This window comes from Cynocephalus volans, chromosome 15 (genome assembly GCF_027409185.1).
Source record: "Cynocephalus volans isolate mCynVol1 chromosome 15, mCynVol1.pri, whole genome shotgun sequence".
In the NCBI taxonomy this organism is placed as follows: domain Eukaryota; kingdom Metazoa; phylum Chordata; class Mammalia; order Dermoptera; family Cynocephalidae; genus Cynocephalus; species Cynocephalus volans.
This window is the reverse complement of record NC_084474.1, coordinates 93,561,313-93,585,102: the sequence shown is the minus strand read 5'-3', so window position 1 is coordinate 93,585,102 and position 23,790 is coordinate 93,561,313. Positions and strand designations below refer to the sequence as shown.

Below are 23,790 nucleotides of genomic sequence, written 5' to 3'. Positions count from 1 at the left end.
GAAAAGAAGATGGGGGGGGGGGGTCTCATGGGGGCTTCTCGCTGATGTGTGGGGTTTTGCTGTGCAAGTACAGTAGCCGTGAAGCCCTTTGCAGGAGGCAGGGGTTACCTGCTCTGAAGAGGAAGGAGTGGGCCTTGAGAAGAGTCTGGCTTGAGTTGAAGGCAGGAGGCGTAAGGGGACAGAGTGAGGTTGGCGGAACGGCCAGAGCCAGGTTCTTGGGCACTGCGGGGCATGGTGGGTGTTGGCCAGTGGGACTTTATGGTGTGGCTCTGGGGAATGCAGCCACTGGAGGCAGTGTTCTGCTTTGAAGGATGATTGCTTCCTTTTGCCACCAGAAATAAGACCCTGGACTGAGGCCCCTCGCAGACTACAGCACCGTCTGAGGGGGTCCTAGAGACAGGCGCCCCAGGCCCCTAGCACCCTCCCTCTTTCATCTTTTTTTTTTTTTTTTGGTATGTGTGTAGCCAGCTGGTATGGGGATCTGAACCCGTGACCTTGGGGTTATACAGCTGCTCTGTAACCAACTGAGCTAACTGGCCAGCCCTAGCCTCGCTCTTTCAGAAGAAGATCACACATGTGGCCACAGCTGGACATGCAGACCCCCATCCCCCGCTGGGCTACAAGGGAGCTGTGCTGGTCAGCCCAAGATGCGCGTCACTGCTCACTAGCTCGCCCTGACCATGACCCTGTGGAGATGGCCAGGGGGGTCAGGGCACTCTAGGGGGCATGAACTGGATGGCTCTCCTGGCCAGCCACTCCTCTTCCCCTGACCCCTCCTTTACATTTTTTCTTTGGAAGGCCAACTTTGAACCAATTTTTAGAGATTTGGTAGGGAAAGCCAAAATACTTTATTTTTTATTTTTTCTAGTAAAGAATTTATTTTATTTTATTCATTTTTAATTGAATCCAAATACTTTAGAGGAACTCCAGTGCCATAACTGACTCCATTTTAGGGGGAGTCCTCTTGCTCTGGTGTGATACTGCTATCAGCGTGTGACTGTTACCTGGGACACAGCCTCCCTCCCTGAGTAGTTAGTTTTGCACACTCCTTGGCTTTTCCCAGGTAGAATGAAGGCATTGTGTTTCTGCATCTTCAGCTGATTCCTGAGACCTTTCAGCAGAAAGGGTTGAGGCCCAGACTCTGCACACACTGTGTGGGAGGCTGAGATGGTGTGCTGGGGCTTTCTGTAGGGCTCATCAGTGATTCTGACTCAACCTTCTCTTTGCAAATAAACTGCTAGGAAGTGTTACTAGCTGTGGAGTAGCTGGCTGGAAAGGAGTAGCCTGCAGCAGTTTCCCTCTTACAAACCCGACCTTGCAGCCACCGCATAGCGGGATCATGTGCCTTTTCCAGTTCTGCAGTCTTAAGTGAAGGCGGGTAGACAGGGGGTGAGGTTGGGTGGGTGCTGGAGGCCTGGCCGCCTCTCCCCATCAGCCATCCTTCCTGCCAGTTGCTACAAGAGAGGGCTGTTAGACGGTGAGGCTCCTGGGACTTCCCTGCCCCTAGTCTAGTATAGAGGTTGGCACACCAATCTGAGGGCCAGGTTCAGCTACGATCCCAGATTTGCAAGACTGACCAATGAGCTAAGAGTAGTTTTTGCATTTTAAAAGGGGCATTAAAAAACAGCAAAAATGAGGGCCAGCCCGTGGCTCACTTGGGAGAGTGTGGTGCTGATAACACCAAGTCAAGGGTTAAGATCACCTTATCAGTCATCTTTAAAAAAAAAAAGCAAAATTGAGAATATGCAGCAGAGACTTGTGCGGCCGCAAACCCTAACATGTTCATTATCCAGCCTTGAGAAAGAAGGCTCACAACATCCAGTCTCGTCAATTGATTCGAAACGTAATAACCAACAAGAGTTTAAGCATTTCAAAAGAAAACCTTCTTTCCACTTAGTAATAACCTTAGATGAGAGTTTTTCCAACCTTGGCACTGTGGTCATTTGGGGCCGGCTCATTCTCTGCAGTGGGACTGTCCTCTGCACTGGGAGATTGAGCAGCATCCCTGCCCGCCCCCAACTGTGCCCATCAGAAATGTCAGGATACTGCCAAATGTCCCCTGGGGGTGCAGAATTGCCCCCAGTTGAGAACCACTGCCTTAGGATATCTCACGTCTACTTAGTACAGAGGTGTATTGCCTCATTTTTATCTTTGCTGAAATGACACTTATGAGCAGAGACTGCTTCATTTCAGTGCACATCTCCAAGGACAGACACAGCAGTGGGACAAAGGACCAGTGAACAGAACCGAAGGATTCGATGTTTCTAATGAGGTCATCAGGATCTCTTAGAAGACTAATTGCCACTGTCCCTGCCAGAAGCCCGGTTGATCTGTGTAGGCTTCACAGACATGTCCGGACACTCTTCTCGTAAACGCGACCTCTCTTCTGTGGTAGAAGAAGTCAGTTGAAATCATTGACCCTATTTTGGTGTAAGATTGACAGATTTCTAAGAGGGAAAATCATAACACTTTCTTTTAGGATAGGAATGACTCAGAGAAGGTGGCACAAGAATGGCAGTGTGTCAGTTGTTGAAGCTGGGACCGTACTGCAATCTCCTGTGTACTTTGCATATGTAGAAATAGTTCCATAATAAAGTGTTTTTAAAAAATATTGTAGGAGAGTGACAGTTTGGCAACATTGGTTTTAGGTGAAATGTTTATATGGTAGAGGACGTTTGTTAAATTTGAAAGAATTCTCAAATAAGGGCGGCAGTGTACCATTGTAGTGAAATTGGGGACATAAGAAGCAAATATACAGAGACAGGAGTATTTGAACCTTTGATTCCCGAGGAATTAGTAGTGATTTGAGTTTGATCTGCAGCAAGACAGGGATGTAAGAATGAGCTGGATTGCGGACTCCCCTCCCCCCAGGGGGCAGAGCAGCGCTCTCTGCAGCACAGCCCAGCATTGCCTGCCCTGCCGGGACTGCCCCAAGGGAGGGACTAAGTGAAGATGACACCTGGAGGTTTCTGGTCCCTTCTGGGGAGACAGAGAGGAGGAGCCAATTACGACCATATTTGGTTAAGTGGATATTAACTAGAAATGTTCTTATTGGAACCAGCTGAAAATTTTTCAGTACGACATCAGCCCACAGACCTGCCTTAACATAAAATGTGAACACCATTTTGTGTGATTTCAGAGGCTCTTTGAACTAAGCCCCAGTATCTGGAGCCACTCCAGAACCCGGGGTGTCCCACATCCCTGATCTCGCCTTGGACCAGGGGCAATTGACCTCATTTTCCTAAAACATTTCTGAGCAAACATTCCTAGTTAGTTTCCAGGCGGTTGGTGCTTTGTTGTGGTGTGTTCATCCAGGTAGAGAATGTGTCACAAGGCTGGGTCACAGGAGCCAGGAGGGTGGGAAGTTTAGGATTGGGGTTACAGGGCTCCACAGCTGCAGGAATGCACTGTGGATTGGGAGTCTCTGAACCCTTATGTATTACAGGAAAGGTTTGGCATATAAGTATGCAGACGTTTTTTCTGGAGAGAGGGGCTCTAATTTTCATTTGATTAACAAAAGGTTTTATAACCTAGAAAGGTTGAGAAGATATTGAGCTCCCCACCCTGCCCCCCTGCCACCTCTCCAGGCAGCGTCTAAAGCTTCCCCTTTGGTTCTCTTTCACCTGTCACCCCTGCCCCTCCACCTGTACCTCTACCTCCCCATCATAATGGCACCGCTAACCGCCTTCAGCATGCGGGTTATGACCACAGCACTCAGCGTGGACGATGTCATTATTGGCCAAAGAGCAAAGAGTTTTGGCTTTTTTCTGTTTCCTCATCTTCTCTGACCCTGCCTTCTTTTGTTGCCCCATCTTTTCCTCCCCCAGATTTAAGTTCCACTTGAGAAAGTGGCGTTTTTCTAGAAGTTAGGTTTTATGATCTGCACAGACACACCCTGAGTAAGCAGCAGAGAATCGAGGCCATTAGGGTCCGCAGCGATGTCTCCTGCCCTTTCGGGCCCATTTCTCGGGGCCCACAGCTTGCTCATGGGGTCGGGCGGCCGGTCCAGCAGGGCCGTGCAGTGGCCGCCCCCTGATTCTCTGGCCGGGTTGTTTTCCTCTTTTGCAGATCATCCAGTCACTCGATGGGGATTCACAGCGGACCACCTGTTTGTGTCACCTTCCCACATCTCTGTAGCAAGAAAAATAACCTCAGCACCTCTTCAGTAATAATGATGAAACTGGTATTAACTGAATGGCAATTATGGATTTTTAACTCTAATTCACAGTAAACCAGAAAGCCATATGTTTAAAATCCAACCAAAAATCGTTGTGTTTTGCTGCATGCCTCATGCGATTGTGAGAAGTGGTGAGATACCTATTTGTACAAAGAGGAGTCTTAAGTATTGCTTGCCTGAGGAGCACAACTGAGCAGAAAGAGAAGACATCTTAATTTATCATTACAGATATATGATAGTATTATTTATGTAGATAGAATAAATATATATATATTTTTGGTGGTAATGAAAATGGCCCCGCAGAATGCTGACTCGGAATCTATGCAAGTTCAAGACCTACCTGTGCCCCTGCCGGACCTGCGGAAGCCGGGAGTCGCGGAGGCCGAGCACCATGAGGAGACCGTCAGTGAGGGTTCCATAGACCGAATCCCCATGCGCCTGTGGGTGATGCACGGGGCTGTGATGTTTGGCAGGGAGTTCTGTTACGCCATGGAAACGGCTTTGGTCACGCCAATACTGTTGCAAATTGGTAAGTTCTCCTCCCCATCTGTGCGTGATTAGCGCTGCGTGCGAGTGGCGGCAGATCGAGGCCCGGACACAGGCGTCCTCCTCTCCTCGCCCTTCGGCCTGCTCTGGTGGTTTTCTCCTCCTCTTTTAAACCAGGGTTGGATGTTGACCTTGAATTACAGGTTTGGGCAAAGTGGAAGTTGAGCGTCTGGGACAGATGGGATTGCTAAGTACTGACTCTAGGCATGGGCACTCCCCTCCTGCGGTCCCTGCCACACCGCGAGGAACCACGGAGCAAAGTGCACGGGAGCTAGCAGTGACAGTCATTGGCTGTGCCATCCTGGGGGAGTCAGGGGTCCTCTCTGCATCTGTACAGTGAGGGGATTGCAGACCAGCCCTATAGAGTACAGGGCATGCTTATAACAAGCCCAGCAGGGGACACAGGGTGACGCTGTCTTCATCATCATCATCATCATCTTATCGTCATTGTTATTCTCTTAAATCCAAGTTCGCTGTGGACTTTAAGTGGCTGAATGACGGGTATTTCTGAAAATCTTAGAATTCACAATGATATACTCAGGTTGGCGTGACCAGGACTAGCCTGTGGAAGATGCCAAGTGTCCCTTCCGAATTACCAGTGGGGGGTGTCTTAAGCTCTAAAAGTTTTGTGAGAATGTTTAATTTTCCTTATGGTCTGAGGAAGTCTTAAAATCTGTAATTTTCCAACTCTTTAGCTGTGTAAGAGATCCAGGAAATAGGCCAAGCAATTTAAAAATATCAGTTTTACTTACTGTAGAGTCCCACATATACATGGTACATATTTTTTAAATCTACTTATTTTGTTCGTTTTAGGACTGTTTCTTGCTGCAGATATATAAAATTTTTCTTGTTTGGTTAGAGCTAACTATGCACCCTGGGGTGCAGATCAGTCAGTGAAGCGCAGGGATGTGAGGGCCGAGGTGAGATTGCTGCCTTGCCATCATCCATCGTGGACGGGGTGGTAGCCCAGTGGCGTCTGCATCAGACAGCACAAGTTTCCTGCCATGCTGCAGTGGGCTCAGGGGTCTAGAAACGCCACGGTGGTTCTGTGCCCGCCCCTCGATCTTGCCACCTAGTATGCTCATAAGAAAGCACACAAGTTGCTCCTCTGTATCCCAATGACTGTGTTTCTGCCTGCCTTTCCCTTGGCAATCCCATGCATTATAGTTTCCGTCTCCACAAGATGTTCAGACCCTCTCCTGAGGGTTGGGGAGTTGTGGGGCATGATCAGGAGTGGGGCACTCTTGCACGCTGTGTCTGTGTTTGTCACTCTGAGCTGGTTCTGCTCATGTCCCTCAGGCCCCACCACACGCACGGGCGCTGGGGAGGACGGCACCACTTCACCTAGCGTGAGCAGCTTGGTTCCGTGCAGGAAGCTGGGAGGCGTGTCCCGGCCAGCGAGCACCGCTTTCCAAGTGTCATGAGGGAAGGAACACAGACTCCTGGAGGGTGGGGACAGCGGCTCTGAGCAAAGAGGGGCCTTGGTGGGTTCATGAAACTCAAAGATCACCGTGTGGCCAGACCCCAGTGAGGGAGAGGTTGGGTAACAGTTCTTCTTACCACACTTCTTTTGGCGGCTGACCAGTAAGGGGATCAGAACCCCTGACCTTGGTGTTAACAACACTGCGCTTGATCTAACCAATAGAGCTCAGCAGCCAGCTCCCCAAACATTTGTTTTGTCCTTTCAATGTGTAAGGACCTGGCACCAAAGTAACTCTGAAAGCAGTTGTTGTCCAGGGAAGCGAGGGTGGTCAGAATCAGAAACCCGGCTCCGTCCTGCCACTTCTGGACCACTCCTGAGGTCATGGTGTCGAGTGCAAAATTCAGAAGCTCCAGATACTGAGAAGGCTTGAAAACCCTGACACTGAACACACCTCCCAGGAGTTTGCATGCTTTACAGGCTGTGGGTCTCAATTTCCACACAACTTCCAGTGCAAGTCGTCGTTTGGTTTTGATTACTTATTACATGAGACTTGTATAGCGTTTAGATAATTTAGGATAATAAATATATGTATATATATACCGTATATGAAAGGTAGCTTTTCAAAGTTGTAGGTATGCCTGTTCCATAGAAACTTTCAGAAATGATGACTGAAAGGGGGAGAACTGTGATAAATAGGTGGGCTGTGGCTAACTGACTCCCAGGGGATGAAGGAGACCCTTACGGACCCTATACACTTCACGGTCCTGTGAACCGCACACCCCAGTTCCTGTTCAGCAGGAGGCGAGAACTTGTGCACTGAAGGTGTTTTTATTGGTTGAATGAACAGTACTAAATGAGAATTTGTTCTTAGATATGCTTAGATTGAGGCCAGATAACAAAAGAGCCTAGGTATTTCTCAGGGTTGACTAGTTACATTTGTAAGGGCAAAATAGGGGTCAGAATTTTCCCTGGTTTGAGTCAGAGTTTTATAAAAAAAGGTACCTGCCACACACAGAGGTGTGGTGGTCCCTACTGGATTTGGAAACATTCTCCTGCTCCATGCAGACACTTTGGTTGGCTCGATAGGTGTCTACCGTGGCGTACCCGCCACCACAGTTAAGATCTGGACGTTTTCATCGCCCAGGGGGCTCTCTAGTGTCCCACGATTCAGGCCGCTGCCACCGCAGTCGCACCGACCTGCCTCTGCCCTCATAGCCTTGCCTTTTCTGCGACGGATCTACATGGAACCACACAGTACTTTCATGTGTCCCGGCTTCTTTCACTTGCATGATGCTTTTGTGACTGATTCATCCAAGTTACTGCCCAAAACAGTACTTTGTCACTTTTTAATGCTGGCTAGTATTCCACTGAGCAGACACAACACAGTTTATCTGTTCATCAGGTGACAGATGTTTGGGTTGTTTCCATTTTGGTAGCAATTACAAATAAAGCAGCTATGAACATTCACCTATAAGTCTTTGTGTGGATATGTTTCATTTTTCCTGAGGAGATGGGGTGTGATTGCTGGGTCGTGTAGTAAGTGGTGGTTTACTTTTATAGGAAAAGACCGAACTTTTCCAGAGTGATGGAAAAGCCTTAGCAGCAGTATATGAGAGTTCCTGTTTCTCCATGTCCTTGTCAACACTTGGTGTGTCAGTCTTTTAAATTTTAATCATTGAAGTGGGTGTGAATGTTATATCTCAATGTGGTTTTAATTTGCGTTTCCCTAATGAACGATGGTGTTAATCTTTTTTTTTTTTTTGCTGTTCGGTAAAAGGGTTGGAACCCTTGACCTCAGTGTTCATCAGCACCACACTCAACCAAGCGAGCTTAACCGACCAGCCCTTCTTTTCGTGTGCTTATTGCACATTTATATATGAAATATGTATACACAAAATTTTTTTGCTGATAATCATATTTTTTGCTGATATTTTAATCAGGTTGTCTGTCTTATTATAGAGTTATAAGAGGTTTTTTATACATTCCGATAAAAGTCCTTTAACAGATACACATTTGAAAATATTTTACCCCAGTCTGTGGTTTGCTATTTCATTTACTTACTGGTATCATCAAGAAAGCAAGTTTTTAATCTCGATGACATCTGATGTATCAAATTGTGTTTTTATTCTTTTTTAACTAAGAAATCTTTGCTTGACCCAAGGTCATAACTGTGTTCTCTTATGTTTTCTTTTAGATGTTTTATAGTTTTAGCTCTTTCATTTAGGTCTGCAATCCATTTTTGAATTAACTTTTGTGTACAGTAGGAGTTGAAGAGGTTTCCCCTCCCTCTGGCATATGGAAATCCAGTTGTTCCAGCACCGTTTGTGAAAGGACTGTCTTTTCTCATTGAACTCTATGGCACCTTCATTGACATTAACTGACCACGTATACTGTGAGTCTATTTCTGGACTCTTTATTCTGTTCCATTGATCTACAGGTCTGTACTTGATACTACAATGCCTTAATTACTGTAGCTTTATGTTGTGCCTTAAAATTGAGAAATATAGATTCTCCTACTTTATTCTACATTTTAAACTTGTTCTAGGTCCTTCACATCTCCACATAAATTTTAGAATTAACAATTCCTACAAAAAAACCTGTTGGGTTTTTATTGGGATTGCATGAATCTATAGATTAATTTAGAGAGAATTGACATCTTAATATTGGGTCCTCCAATCCATGACCATGATATCTCTTCTCTATATGTTAGGTCTTTAATTTCTCCTTGGAATGTTTTGTAATTTTCAGTATATAGGTTTCTTACATATGAGATTTTTAACTTGTATTTTAAGTTCATCTGTAAGTGTTTAATTGTATCATGCTGTTGTAAGTAGTACTGTTTTAATTTCAGTTTATTTCTGATTGTTCAGCACTATATAGAGTAATATAAATGATTTTTAAGTATTGACCTTGTATCTTGCTAAACTCATTAGTTTTAGTAGCTTTTAATGCTGTAAGATCTGTAACAATGTTTCCTCTTTCCTGATATTGGTAATTTGTATCATCTCTCGTCTTGATCAGTCTGGTTAAAGGTTTATCTGTTTTACTGATCTTTTCAAAGACTCAGCTTTTGAGTTTATTGATTTTCTCTGTTACTTGTCCATTTCCTTTTCTTTTTGGTGGCTGGCTGGCAAGGGAATCCGAACACTTGACTTCAGTGTTACCAGCACCATGCTCTTCCAAGTGAGCTAACCAGCCAGCGTCCATTTCCTATTTTATTAATTTATGCTCTTACCTTCTTTTTTTTCCTTCTGCTTACTTTTCTCTTTTTCTTTTAGACTTTCTTAATAAAAGCGTTTATTAGAAATTATTTCATATGTAATAAATAAAGGTGCTGTGACATAAAAAGTCAGGGAGGAGTATAAACAGAATCCGAGACCCCTGGGATACTTCCTATGGTCAGTAGCCTCTGAGATGGCCCTGGTGATCTTTACCTCCTGGTTTTTCTGGCTCCACCCCCCTGAGTAATTTAACCAGTAGAATATAGCAACGTTTGAGGGGTGTCACTTCTGTGACTAGAAAAGATTGTGACTTCCATCTTGCTGGAAGACTCTCTCTGTGTCTTCTCGGCTTGCACATTTTGGCAAATCTAGTTGCCTTCTTGGAGAGACCCAGGTGGCAAGTAACTGAGGGAGGCTTCCAGCCAATAGCCAGCGAGGGCCTGAGGCTCTCAGTCTAAGAGCCTGCGAGAAACCAAACCCTGCCAGCCCACAAGTGAGTGAGCTGGCAGCTGAGTCTTGAGACACCACAGCCCTGGCCAAAGTCTGGATTGCAGCCTTGTGAGAGACCCGAGCCAGAACCACCAAGTAGACATGTGCCCAGATTCCTGACCCACAAAAACTGTGAGATCATAAACGTTGCTGTAATCCCCTACATTGTATGCAACTTGTCACATGGCAATAGATAACTAATAGACCTTTTTGACTGCAGTGTCTCACCCTTTATTAGGATTTTTCCCATTACCTAAATAGTGATCTTGTTGTAACAGGTGTTAAAGTGCTTTAGAAGAAACATGTCCACATAAAACTTTAGATTATAATTTGTGTTTTGCAATACTGTACAATAGCAAGTCTGCTTTCTCTTTCATAAGATTAATTCCCCAAAGAGAATTTTCCCATTGAAAATCAATAAGCTGAAAGCAAAGAGAAGTAAATTAGCTCGACTTCTGCCATCATAAAAGTTAGTGGAAGAGTAGTTTTAAATCCAGGAGTAACCAGCTAATTGATAATATGCAGAAGATCATCTCTGACAGTTTTCTAAAGTTTGTGAACTTGTACCACCCTATTTCGAATGTGCTTATTCCAGTCACTACATTGTCTTCTCAGAATGTTAGTGCTGACTCTGTTTGGGGGTGGGGCACAGACAGATGCGCGGGAGTTCCTTCTGCTTGCTGCCTGGTGACAGCAAGCAGTGGACAGAGCCACTCTGCCTGGGAAGGGCCTCCCTTCCTCCCGCTGTGTGGCAGGCTGGCCCCATCACTCTGGTGTCCTGGCATCAGGGGCTGGGCTTCCCTTTCTTCTGGCTTTCCTTGCGTGTGGCCTCCCTGGAGCTCTTTGCATGTTACACACCAGAGTCTCTTGAGTCCCATCCAGCTCTCAGGGCCCAACGTCCTCAGAGTTGTCTGCCCTTGGGTGCACTCACGATGCTGAGCCTGGCGGTGTGGGGTATTCTGGGAGGCACCAATGCTCGGGGATTCTGGAGGCTGCTCCCATGCTATCCCCTGGGAAAGGCAAGAATAAAGGAGGCCGGGAAGCTTGGGCTAGACCAAGGCATGATGGCTGGCTCCCAGCCACTATTTCTTTTCCAATAGTCTAACTTCTGTGATAATTCAAGGCCTGTTTCTGATTTGTTTATCATTTACATTATTTGCTCAGGTGACACAGATTTCCCGTCCCCTCCTTTGTGGTGGTGTTGGAAGGTAGCAGTAACCCATAGCCAAATGCTGACTCCTTTTGGGGAGTCCTAGAATCTGCCATTTTGCGTCTTTGTAGCCCTGCTACCTCTTTGGACACCAGCATTGGTGCTCAGCACTGGGTCTGGCATGTGGTAAGCATCAGTAATTGCCAGCTGCCACTGCTGTCACTCTTCTCCAGGGGAACTGCTCGTGCACACTTCTGGTTCCCAGCCACAGGCTTCAGTGGAAACTGTCATCAGGGGCCTGTGTGCACGTCATCTTGCAGAGCGTCCAGGGACATCCCAGTTGCCAACCCTAGTGACGTTTTCTGGGCCTTATGTCACTGGGGCTGTCTCTGGGGCATGGTGCTGAGCAGGCCCAGCGTCAGACTCTGCTTTCCCCCCCTCTCGTCCCATACACAGCCCGTCCTGAGCCCCCTTCGGTGTCCATCTCCAGCCACTGGACAATCCCGTCATGCTGGATGGCTCCTGGCTCTGTCGCTCTCTGTCACTTTGATAGAGTGGAGCCTCTGTGCATCCCTTGAGGGCGAGGCCACACTGACTCAACTTTGCACCATGCCTGGCATGCAGCCAGGCTTGCTGGAGGAGCTAAGGAATGGTTTGTTGATGGAGGGAAGATGGACGCGCCTCAGATACCTGGTATGTCCACACGCTCTTGTCCAAGGCCAGAAGCCCAGTTTGTTATGCTGTGGAGGAGGTACAAGACTCCTCTGCTTTGGACCCAGCATGGCTGGAATCCTTTTGGACCTGCTCACTGGGACAGTGCACAGGTGAAGCTTGTGCAGAGTTTGGTAGGGAAAAGGGCTTTAAAAACCAGATGTCACCTGTCAGCAACTTGCCTCAAACAGAAACTTCTCCTCGTGGCCTTTGGATGGTCTGGTTACACCTGCCTCTCCGGGAGCTCCCCAGGGTGATTTAGAGGCACGGTCTCCCAGGTAGCCGAGTTGACCTGTTGGGAAGGTAACTGGCTGTATTTAAATCTTAGAAAGCAGGAAATTAACTTCAGTCTTAGTATAGTTGAAGGAAAGCCATTTTGTTTTGCTGACAGTGGAAGCAGAAGGTGTTGCTGTTTTAAAGACTCTTCCTGGTTTGTGGTAATAAAAGCATCCGGTATTAACACAGAGGCCATTGCTTTTCTGTTGGCTTGCTGTGGCGGGTGGGCCAATTTCAGTCCAGTCCCCACTGCGCTCTGGGTGGGTCTCTCACCTGTGTCTCTTGCCCTCTCCCCATATGACACTGAACATCAGCTGCATTGCAGGACCTGGTGAACTTCAGGGCTGGTGTCTTGGGGCACAGAGGAAGACAGATCCCCAGCCTGCCAGCAGCCCAGAGGGGAGAACAGACTGGAGTAGGAGCAAGGATCCCAACTCGAGTAGGTTTTGCTGTGGTCCCCAACAGAGCCTTGGGGTGGGGTGCTTCTGCCCCTCCTGCAGATTGGACCTCACCCTGCTGCCTCTCCACTGCACAGACATGAGTGTCAGGGGTTGTGAGAACCTTCCAGCGCTTCCCCAGTGGGATGAAGCCACATACTGCAGTCAGTGCAGAGCCACGTTGTCTTGGTGCTGAGGTGGGAGCTTTGGGGGAGTCACAGGGACACCAGAGTGTGTCTTCCCTACCACACCCTGCCTTCCCATGTGAGATGCTGCCACAGCCTTCTTCCCAGAGCCCCCCAGCCTCAGGCCCTAGCCCACACCCAGGCCCTGGACCTCTTCAGGTCTTCTAGGATTCACATGATAATTTTGAGGCATACTGGAGAGGAGTAGTTTGGTTTTTTTTAAATCCGTATTTTCTATTTGGTTGGATCAATTCTGTTTTGTTTTGTTTTAAAAGATGACTGGTAAGGGGATCTTAACCCCTGACTTGGTGTTGTCTGCACCACACTCTCCCTAGTGAGCTAACCGGCCATCCCTATACAGGGATACAAACCCATGGCCTTGGTGTTATCAGCACCATACCCACCCAAGTGAGCCACGGGCCGGACCTCAGTTCTGTTTTTAATTGTATGTGTCACTAGACTCTGAACAGCTTTTGAGAGTCAGCCGGTGCATCAGGCAGGTGCCTACATGAGTGGCTCTCAGTGGACTTGCTTAGCTCTCAGAGGGTCCTCATCTCTTAGCAGTGGCCTGGCAGCTTCACGTGCCTGCCTGGCCTGGGCCTCAGCTGGTTCGTAGGGTACACTGCAGCCTTGTGGTAGAGTGTTTGGATATGTTAAATGGCAGCTGGGATCCTTGTTCAAGTCAGCATTCAACTTCTCATGGTGTTTGTGTCGCCCCGGGGGTGGCAGGTGGGATGCTCCAGAGCCCAGCCTCCTGGTGTCCTCGCACTTTACTCCGTGGGCACTCTTCCTGGCAGCCAGGAGCGAGGCCAGGGATGACTCAACTGTCCACAGATGCGTAAACCAAGACCTGGCTGAGCGACTTGTCCGGGATGGCCCTCAGCTTGTTCTCTGGGGCACCTGCCACTATACCGTGGAGCTTGAGCAAGCGGCAAACCAGGTAACTTTGTATTCCTATGAGGACCTGAAGTCCTTTTACCCAGCCGGTGTCTGTTGCCAGGTCCTGATAGGGGAGGAGTGCTGTGTTCTTATTTTTGATGCCAGAGCCTACATTTTTAAATGCAACTTTTTCCCCCTTGCTCCAAATAGCTTTTGTATGAAAATAATGTAGAAGTGTCATGACCAGTAGCCAGATCCATCCCAGTACTGGAAGTCATTGGGCCTGGCCTGGGTTTGAGAAATTAAAAAATAACAAATTCCACTGCTTATGTTTCCTAAGCTCTGTCTGTCACATGGGCTGGATTATTCAGAAGGATGCGGGCCTTTCAGCAGTCCTGCTGGCTGTCGTTCTCAGTTGTGCAGGTTTTTGTTTGTTTTTCTTTCACAGTGAAGTTTGTGTCTGTGGAGACCATGTTTACGAAGTTTCCACACCATTTACTGAATGGTCAGCTCGTGGAGGAGAACTTTAAACATAAATACATTCTTAGGCCCTGCACTCAAAGATATGAATAAAGGCGATTAGATTAGCACCTAAAAACCTGTGTTTTGGTGTCTGTGGTGTTAGTACCAACTGGTTTTTGATGTTAAGACCCACAGCTGACCTGAAGATGACAGAGGGTGAGGTATGACGTGGCCCAGGCCACATCCTGTCCTGGGAAACCCTCCCAGGGTGGCAGACCACACTCCTGCCCCGCCCCCTCCACCTGCTGGGTATGGGCGTGTGGCCGTTTGCACGTGGTGACAGAGTGGGTGACAAGTTTGGCCTCTCTGAGTTAGAATCAAGTTAGAGAGTGCAAGGTCACTTTGAAAAGGAAGTTTTGGAAGCAAACTGCTCTGGAGCCCTTTGGACAGGACTTTCTTACAGAGCAGGCTCTCTGGGTCTCAGAGTCCGCACTCGCTCTGCGGGACCCCTTCTCAGGCCTGCCGTCCCAGCTGTTTGCTTGGGCGGGAGAAGCCTGGTCTCCCTCTCCTGTTGAGTGTTCCTCTTGGTTCAGGACGTATACTAAGGGAAAAGGAAGGTCATTTGAAAGAAAAGGGTGTCTTTGCTGCAGTCTCCCAGATGGACTCTGGAATTAGAGCTGGGTTAGCATCATGAGATCCTGACTTGCGTCCTACAGGATGAAACTTGAGTAGCAGAGCATCCGAGAATGGCTGAGTGACGCCTGTAGGTACTTACAGGGAAAGCCAGGCGTATTCTTGTCTGTCTCGCCCAGGTGGCAACAGATGCTTATGCTCACTCTGGACATGTCCTTTTATGTAAAAAGCAGATTTTCCATGTAAAAAGCAGATTTTCCGACTCTTCTTCGTAGCTTCGTGGGGCTTGGGATTCCTGGTTACAGTTGGTTGTCACTTGAAGCTCCCCTTTTCTCCCTGTGGGAAAAGCCCACCCTTTAAAAGCCACCTTATAGGAAATACTGGAAGTTTAAAACACATGAAGTGCCAGTCACTCTCCTTCCCTCACTGCAGTCATGCAAGGCCGTGGCTGTTGGAGATGCAGAGCCAATGCTCAGGCCCAGCGTCCAGCATGTGCTCATGTTGGGAGGGGTGCTGAGTAAATGCTCGGGGCCCCTCGAAGTTAGAAAGTGGGGGATGCTTGTCCAGCGATCCATCCTGTGTAGGGAGGGGCTGTGGCTGACACTGGGGATGCCCTCTGCCCTCCAGGAACACCATCTGGCCAGGAGGCAAGCAGGTCCATGGACGGGAGTGTCGAGGAGGGATGGTCCATGGCCCAAACTACATGAGCCTTGAGCACGTGGTGCTAAGTTATAGGGCAGTCCCAAGAGGACAAGTACTGTGGTTCCACTGATGGGAGGGCCTTAGAGGACTCAGATTCAGAGAGAGGGAAAGTGGCTCTCAGTGGGGCTAGGGAAGGGGAATAGGGAGTCAGTGGTCAGTGGGAGAGTCTCACTCTGGGAGATGAGGTAGTTTTGGAGATAGATGGTGGTGACGGTTACACGTCAGTGTAAATGTCGTTAATGCCGCTGACATGCACACCTAAAACGATTAAAGTGATAGGTTTTAGGTTATGTTATTTATTTTCTTTTTTGGTGGCTGGCAGGTACAGGGATCAAACCCTGGACCTTTGCATTATGTGTATTTTATCACAATAAAAAAAATGACAAAAAAAAAAAATGGATGGCCCTACAAAACTCTAACTAAAAATTGGATTTCCTGCTGAGTAGAGACTTAAAGAAGCTTGAGGGTGACACATGCCCAGGCCTGGAGATGCAGAGTGCCCGCTCTTGTCCAGTGGGAAGGACTTAGAGAACACGGGAGCATGAGCGCTCCTGCCCAGGAGTCCCGCTCTGAAAGCCCAGCTAGACCTGAGGCCCTGCTGTGTGTGAAAAACACAGTCACGATTGACTGTAGACAGCAAGCAGCATACCGAAAACATATTCACATGTTTGCACTGTACTTGGTCAAAATCTCCTGAATTTTGATCAAAATAATTGAGAAATTTTTCCGTGCAGGGATGTTTTCTTTGGATTGGGAAGTCTGGATTTCCTTGCATTTTCAGATCACTGTAGTAGCTTCCCCAAAGAATTAAATGCCTATTATTCTTTCATCAAACTTACCAAGCACCTACCTGCCTGGGGCTAGGCATGTATGCGCAGCTCTGGAGATACAAGGATTAGCCCGAAGCCTGTTGTCCACTTGGAGACACAAACATATGACCTGAGCAATTAGAGCTTGGCAAGGTAAGAGGTCCAATGAGAGCAGACGGGAGTGCTGCAATGCTTGTTCCAGGTTTTGTGTGGTTCAGGTCGGGGGAGGCTTAGGGGGAGATTATGTGCTCAGCTAGCCAGCAATGAGGGTGCACCGTGTGCCAGGTGCTCTGCCAGGCTTTGGGGTAAAGCTTGTGATTTTTGCCCTGGAGACGCCCATGGTCTGTAGAAAGATTAGGAAGGAAAATTAAAATACAAGTCATCACCTGCTCATCTAGAAAGGTGAGCATGGGGCACAACGGGAACAGGATGGAGGGATACCAACCTGTTGTAGAAGGAGGGGCAGGAAGTCAGGGTGGCTGTGCCCCCAAGTTGCAAAGGGTAGGTCGGGGTCAGTGAGGCAAGGCATGAGTGTGGGCACACTCTGGGCTGTGGCGTAGAGGAAAGTGTGACTCTGGTGCGACAGAAGCGGGTGTGCTTGGTACAGAGTGCTGTGAGTGGCAGACACGGGTCACATCATACTCCATATCATCTCTACTCTGGGGAGGTCAACTGAAGTCCAAAAACATTAAATGGAAAATTCCAGAAATAAAAAACTTTAAGTTTTAAATTGCGCGCCATTCTGAGCAGCGTGATGAAATCTCTCACTGCACAGCTCTGTCCAGCCCAGGACGTGAATCCTGCATTTGTCCACACTTTCTTTGCTGCCTCCCACAAGTCACTCAGTAGCCGTCTTGGTGATCCACATAGACTGTCTGGGGATCACATAGCTTGTGATCATGTCACCCTTACTTTCCTTTATAGTGGCCCCAAAGCACAAAAGTAGCAATGCTGGCATATTGTTATAATTGTTCTATTTCATTATTAGTTATTGTTAATTTCTTACTGTTAATTTCTTACCTAATTTATAAATTTATCATAGGACTGTGTATATATAGGAAAAAAGTACAGGGTTCAGTACTATCTGTAGTTTCAGGCATCTCTGGGGTCTTGGAATGTATCTCCTGGGAATTACTCTGTAAGTGTTTGATATTTGCCTTAAACACATATCAAAAATCAAGTTAGAATTATGGAGAGAAATGGTTTGGTTTTAGTGGTAAATTTTAGAACAAATGCTGTCCTTGCCCTTAAAAGCAATCCACCAGCAAAATATTTCCCAGGCAATGGTAGTTTTGTTATTAAAATATAAACTGTTTAAAATCTTACACAAAATACATACACATGTAAATAACATAAACCATATATGTAAGTAGGATTTGTCTTTGGTGGTTCAGAATAGGTTGTTCTCCCCCCCCCCCCCCCCCGCTTTTTTAAGTGAAAAGCAGACATGGATGTTTCTTACAGCTTATAAATTATTTAGGGCACATTGCAGAAAACAAATGTAAAGACACCTCAGCCTAATATGTCTTACTGGAAGTAATTTTGTTAGACATACTTAATATCTGCAAATTTAGATGTATGTGTGTTACAAAATGGAAAACTTTGGGGAAACAAAGTTTGAGTTCCAGTTTAAGGGTGGTCAGGGCTGGCCAAGGGGGAAGTCCAGGGCTGACTCTCGGCACGCCTGAGTGTTGGGTTCCGTAAGGCTTAGAGAAGGATCCAGCACCCAGGCTTGAATACTGCAGCTGAAGGTCATCAAGAGACCTCAGGGCTGCAGGCTCTGCTCCAGGCGGGGAAGAATCCAGGTACTGACCCCAGGGAGAGGTTATCATGTTTCATAAGTTTCCATCAAATTGTTTTTTAGTTTGAATACTTTTTCGGCACACACGCACTTACAGTTTTTGCTGTCATTTGAGGACGTGACTAATGAGAACTGCTGCCTGTGTTTGGTAATTTTTTTAAACCTAACAGCGGTTTGGGGCAGTGCCCGCCTCTCTTCCTCTTCCGTAAACCTGGGCCCAAGCGCCGAGCACTTCCCTGTTCTCTGCCAAACCCGAGGCCAGCCTGGCTGCTGTAGCTGGTTTTCCTCGTATCACCGATCAGTTCTCACACACGGTCCTTTAGAATCGCTTGCGGGGTTCAAGGAAGGTCTTTGGTGCCCCCTGATTCTCCCAAGGATGGACACTTCCTCAGCTTCTTTCTCTGTATCCTGCTACATTGTGACAGCCAAGCCTGATTTGACTGCAGCCGAACCAGAAATGCAGTCTGTGTGGACGTAGCCCTGCGTTGGGGTGTAGAGTGGTCCTCCCTGTAATCTGACACTCATGATTTATGAAAGAGCCTCATGCATCTCATGCATTTTCATCGTTCCACCCAATGAGGAAGAGGAGGAGCTTGGGCAGAGTCATTTGCTGTGGGTTTCAAATCAGCCTTGCAGCTATGGGTCAAGGCGCTTCACAGCATGATGACCCTGAACAAGCCCAGCGTGGCTTCTGTGGGTCTTGGGCAGGGAGCTGAGTGTGTGGTCACCTGCGTCTCTAGGCCGGAGCCCTTGACCTTCACTGGGAGATGTGGTGGCACACGCAGTGCTGCTGAAGAGTCAGTTTCATTTTGCAAAATGCATACTGAGAACCTGTTCAGTAGCAGGCACAGGACACCAGACATGCCCCTGTCCTCGAGGAGGGCAGACCAGCAGGGGGCCACATTATAGCCGGTATCATGGTGACCAAGGAGGACACAGCCCTTGCAGGCTAGGGAACAAAAGCCCAGAGTGACATGCTTGGGAGAGGTTGAGTCACACCTAAGCCTGGCCATGCCGCGGTGAGACCCCTCTGAAAACTACTGTCATCGGGTTTGGATTGTAGAAGGGTGGTCTGGGGGTGCAGGGACGCAGGGCTGGGGGTGTAAGGGCCCTAGCAATGGTAGTGTGAAGGAGAATATTCTAGGGTAAGCTGTCTCTGCATGAGGGCCTGGAGGTAGATCTGAGCTGGCAAGTCACATGCTCTCTGCCCACTTCTGGAGCCCTTTTCTGGTGGACACGAGGTGCTACCCGAGACCCTGAAAGTAATAACACAAAAGATAAATGTCAAAGCAGCGTAGTGAGCGGGGTTCAGAGGACAGGCTGTGGAGGGAACAGACTCTTAGGCCCATTTCCCACCTTCACCTGGGGAGTCCATCCATCACCCCTCAGTCCTCCAAAGACCCCAGAATGGGCACGAGGAGATGGCCTCTCTGTGTGAGGAAATCAGGGGAAGCATGGGAAAGCGACCTGCCCGGGGCCCTGCCGGTGAGTGAAGAAGCAACGTCTGAGCCATCCTTTCTTCAGACGTCGAGAAGTGAGTCACCTGGATGGGCAGAGCGAGCCTTGGGGAAAGACAGAGCTGTCCCTGTCCCACAAGTCAGCAGCACAGATGCTGTGGTGGTCATCTGCCAGCAGCAAGCGGCCGCAGTCCCTCGATTCTTACAGGAGCCTAGAGATGATCTTTACAGATTCCTAAAGATGAGGAACTGCGCTCATGAAGGTAGCAAGAGGTGGCCTCCCAAGGCCAGCTGCACCCGGCGTTGGGCACGGTCTGCAGTCTGCTGGCTTGAGTCCAGCCAAGGACTGTACCAAGGAGAACCCCCCTGGCAGACGTTACTGGGGAGCCTGCTGTGCAGGGCAGAGGTAGAATAAAGGCAGACATGGTTAGAGGTTTTCTCAAGATCTTTATTGACAAACTGTAATAGCAGCCATCAGTAAGAATTTAATTTTTCCTCTAATTTCTAAGCACTAGCTAGTTTTTATTTAATAGTGTTCTCAAGCCACTTCAAAATTTACTCATGGAAGGAGGCAGGATATGATGGATGAATGCTGAAATTCCCAGGTCGCTAAAGCCATTGTGTGCTCAAGCCGGCTTAAATTTTCAGTAATACCGTGGTCTGGCTGTTAAACAATCCATTATTAAAAATTAAATCGCTTACTAACAATTGAATTACGTTAACACCACAAGAGACAAACACCACCTTCTAGGACGTTCACCTGCATTGTCTCTGTATGGTGGACACGCTGTGTATGTAACGGTGGCCACTGCACATCTCTTCCCAGCTTCGGATTCGGTGACATCACATAGGCAGCTGGAAATTGGTGGTGGTGGGAGCATTTGCACCCGGGAAAGGCCCAGCCATTTGGGAAGCTTCTGCCCGCGCACGGCTGAGCACACGCACATACCGCAGAGATGCGGCAGCCTGTGTCTTCGTGTGGGCTTTGCTCGGTCGTTCCTGACTTGGGCACTTGGGATGTTTCTGGCCACTTGTTATTCTTAGAATCAAAGCTATAGCTAACGTATATCAGGGTGGTGGTTGGGTTTTTTCCTGTGTTCCTAATTCCAATCACAAGATCCTAGAGTTGAGAGAGACACTTGGTGTCATCTCATCGGTGTCATCTCATCTGAGCCTTGGACATGACTGGCTCTTGCCCGAGGTGTGCAACAGCAGGGAAGGGCAAGCAAAGCGCGGGGAGGAGGGGCTCCTCCCTTCCTCCAGTCCCATCCGCGGCCTGACCTCGGGCAGGTGATGTGACCTCTGGGAAGCTCAGCTCCCTGGCTTGAAAACCCGCCTCGGGAGCTATCGGTGAGGCTGAGATATGGAGAGCGCATGGCTCGTGGTGGGTGCGCGCTGCTGCTGTCCCTGTCTTCTTCCCTCAGCCAGGCAGAGCCTTGGGCCTTGGTGACCTGGGCACTGCTTCCAGCCCCCTGGACAGAGGAGAGCCCTTGTAAACCAGCTGTGATTGCAGGTTCTCAGGCCACTTGCCCTTGTCGGTCGCTGTGCAGAGGTGACAGACACTTTGTGTCTCAGTAAGCAGGGCATTCATGAAGTAAAACCAAAGTCTTGGTCTGTAGCAACTTCCACATGCACACTGCGGTTTGGCACCATGCATGTAGAATGTTTCCTATCTTGATTTAGTGGGCTGGGGCTGGAGGGCCTGTGGCGACCTTCTGTCTGCTGAGGGCAGTATCCTCCTTGGTCCTTGCCTCCGCCTGCACCTTTGCACAGGGCGTTCTTTCTCTGGAAGATGCCAGGTGACCCCATCACTCGGGGTATAGGCCCCACAACCCCAGCCGTCTGCCCCTCTGCTGTCGCCACAGGCACTTCCCAGCGTGGCATCCAGCTTGGGGCCTCTCCTAACATGTTTGCTTCATCCAGGTTCCCTGGTTTTGACCTTGGGACTTTGGCCCAGGTGTTGCTAAGCCCTACCAAATGCGCCTTTTCCACCTGGCTCTCCACCCTCCGCATTTGCAGTCTGCCCCGTGCCCCTCACCCGGGCACAAGGTGCAGCGTCCTCAGTTGGTGCTCAAGGCCATTCCCAGCCTGGCCACCCTGCCCTGTCTCCTGTTGCTCCTCTCCACATATCCCTTGCCCCAGACAGGACACTCTGTGTCCTTCATCTTGCCCTCTCCACCCATCCCAGGACCCAGCCCTAGTCCTTGCTGTCTGGGAGACCTTCAGCCCTAGAAATGTCAAATAAGATTATCCTTCAGGATGGCAAAAAAGTATGTCTACAAACTAAAGGCAGAAAGCTGAGAAAGCTAGCTCAAGCTTTAAATAAGAACTGTGCCGCACTGTATTTCCTCATACCGTCCTACGTAGTGGGCATGCCCCATCTTACAGACTCCCCATGGTGTGCCACACCATTGCTGCTGCCCCGGCTGGAAGTGCACTTGCAAGTCCCCGTCACTGGTGCTGTTGTCAGCATGACAGATGCAGTTTTGGCTGGAAAACGTGGTCACCACCCTCACAACATGCATGGTGTCTTCTGTGCCAACACTCTTCTGTCAGTTTTATGTCGATATTGTAATTACCTAGGCACAAGATTTCTCAGGTGGCCAGCTTCACAGGAAAATAGTGTTGGGTGTGGGATGCCCATGCGGCACATAGCAGCCGCTCCCATAACAGCACTCTGGCAGCAAGGGAAGTGGTGGGCAGCAGCCGCCCCCCAGCCCCACCAAGGCCTCCTCACCCCAGTTGTCGTGCAGCAACCAGAGCGCTGTTTCAAGGACACCTTCACCACTGTGTCCATGACACAAGGACTGTCTGTGGATTTGCATGCCCACCAGCCAGTATTGGAGACCCTCAGGGCACCCCAGGGTCTTTAAATGGAACCTTCTCTGGGGATGTAAGCTGCTTCCCTCTGCACGTCTGTTCTGAGGGGCTTTCTGAAAGTTCCGTGGGGTGCTTTGGGGATTGTACTCACTGAGAGCAGCTTTAACTTCAGAGGGACTCTCCAGCCCAGCAACCAATGCTGCAGCTGTTGAATTGCCAGTGCAGACATTGAGGCTACGCTGCATTCACCCCCTCGGGAGACCTACTTCCTAGAGAGGCTTATTTGACCTGCAGTGTTGTAGACAATAATCTAATACCAGCTTTTACACATAATCTACTTACTGAGAGCAAATGGACTCCCAGAGAACTTTCTTATAATCGTGTAATTGAGCAGTTGAACGGTCCTTCCAGTGCCTTGAACTCACTGTCTGGAAGTCGTCGTAGCACCGGGCCTCAGAAATGCGGAATGCATCATGGTGTCCGGGGAGTGTCCCACATGCCAGGTGCGGGGCTGTGGGTTCTGTTTTCTTATTTAATCTTCAGAATGTCCACCTTTACCAATGGTCTGCTCCACATCCAGGGACGGGATGTTTGACGCCCAGTCTGCTCCCCAAATCCTGCAGCCGGTGGGGGTGGGCTGCGAGTTCAGACACAGGCGCTCGTGCCTGTGGTATGCGGGGCCTCTGCGGCAGGTTCTGCTCCTCTCCTGGGTCTGGAAGCTGCTTCAGCATTCACCCAGAGGAACCATTGTCGGGGCTCACCCAGGACGTGCTGGAGAGGCCGGTGTGACATACCATGGAGGTCGCAGAGTTGCGGGCCATGCTGATGAAGCAGCCTTGACTCCACACGACACGGCCATGGATGAGGCTCTGCTGTCTTGAGGCTCGTGCTCAGACAGGTGGTAGGATGCAAGTGAATGAGTCCGATGGGCGTGGGGCAGGGTATCTGAATAGCAAGGGAGTACCCTGCTAAGAGGGGTGGGGTGGGACCACCCCACAGAGGCACCAGCTGTGGCTGAGGTCCTGAGCTGGGTGTGAGCCCAGAATTTTCTAGGAATAGAGTGCAAAGTGGGTGGCTGGAGCCTAGTGAGAAAAGGAGAGGATTGGCGTGGGCTGGCCCCTCAGTGTGTGGGGCAGGGCCTTGCAGGTCGTGGACAGGAGGTTGGACTCTATCCGAGGGCACTGGTTGCAAGGTGTTGGGTGGGTTGTGGAGGAGCAAGGGGGAAGCAGGGGATCAACTGGAAACCTGTTGCAGTCAAATAAAACTAAAAACACAGCTCTGTAAGGGCACGAAGGAGTGCTTCAGGCAGAAGCAGCTGTGTGTGCAGAGACCCCGTGGATGGGAGGAGCTGATGGGAAACAGGTGCTAGGTGGGGATGTGTGCCCAGTGTGGGCATGAGGTGTTCCAGACCCCGGGTCTTGGCCAGTGTGAGTGGGTGGATGATGGATTCTCTTCTCTGAGTTAGGGGACCCCAAAGGAGGTCTGGATTTGGAGCAGCAGATTAAGAGGTGGGTTTTGGACATGTTGAATTTGAAGGCTTTTCCTTTCTCTTCTCCGAGGCTGGTCTCAGAGAAACCTCTCCACTTCCTGGTTGGCTGTTGGCTTCCGGGAC

The 23,790-nt window shown here is 49.0% G+C and overlaps 1 protein-coding gene across 1 annotated transcript in view; it reads left to right on the top strand.

Moving 5' to 3' along the window:
* Nucleotides 1-23,790, top strand: part of SLC45A4 (solute carrier family 45 member 4) — a 56,537-nt gene that overhangs the window by 13,861 nt on the left and 18,886 nt on the right. Inside the window, exon 4 of the mRNA XM_063079621.1 lies at nt 4,069-4,706. Within this exon, the coding sequence (XP_062935691.1) occupies nt 4,463-4,706 (244 nt within the window). The 5' untranslated portion in view covers nt 4,069-4,462. The remainder of the gene's footprint in view (nt 1-4,068; nt 4,707-23,790) is intronic.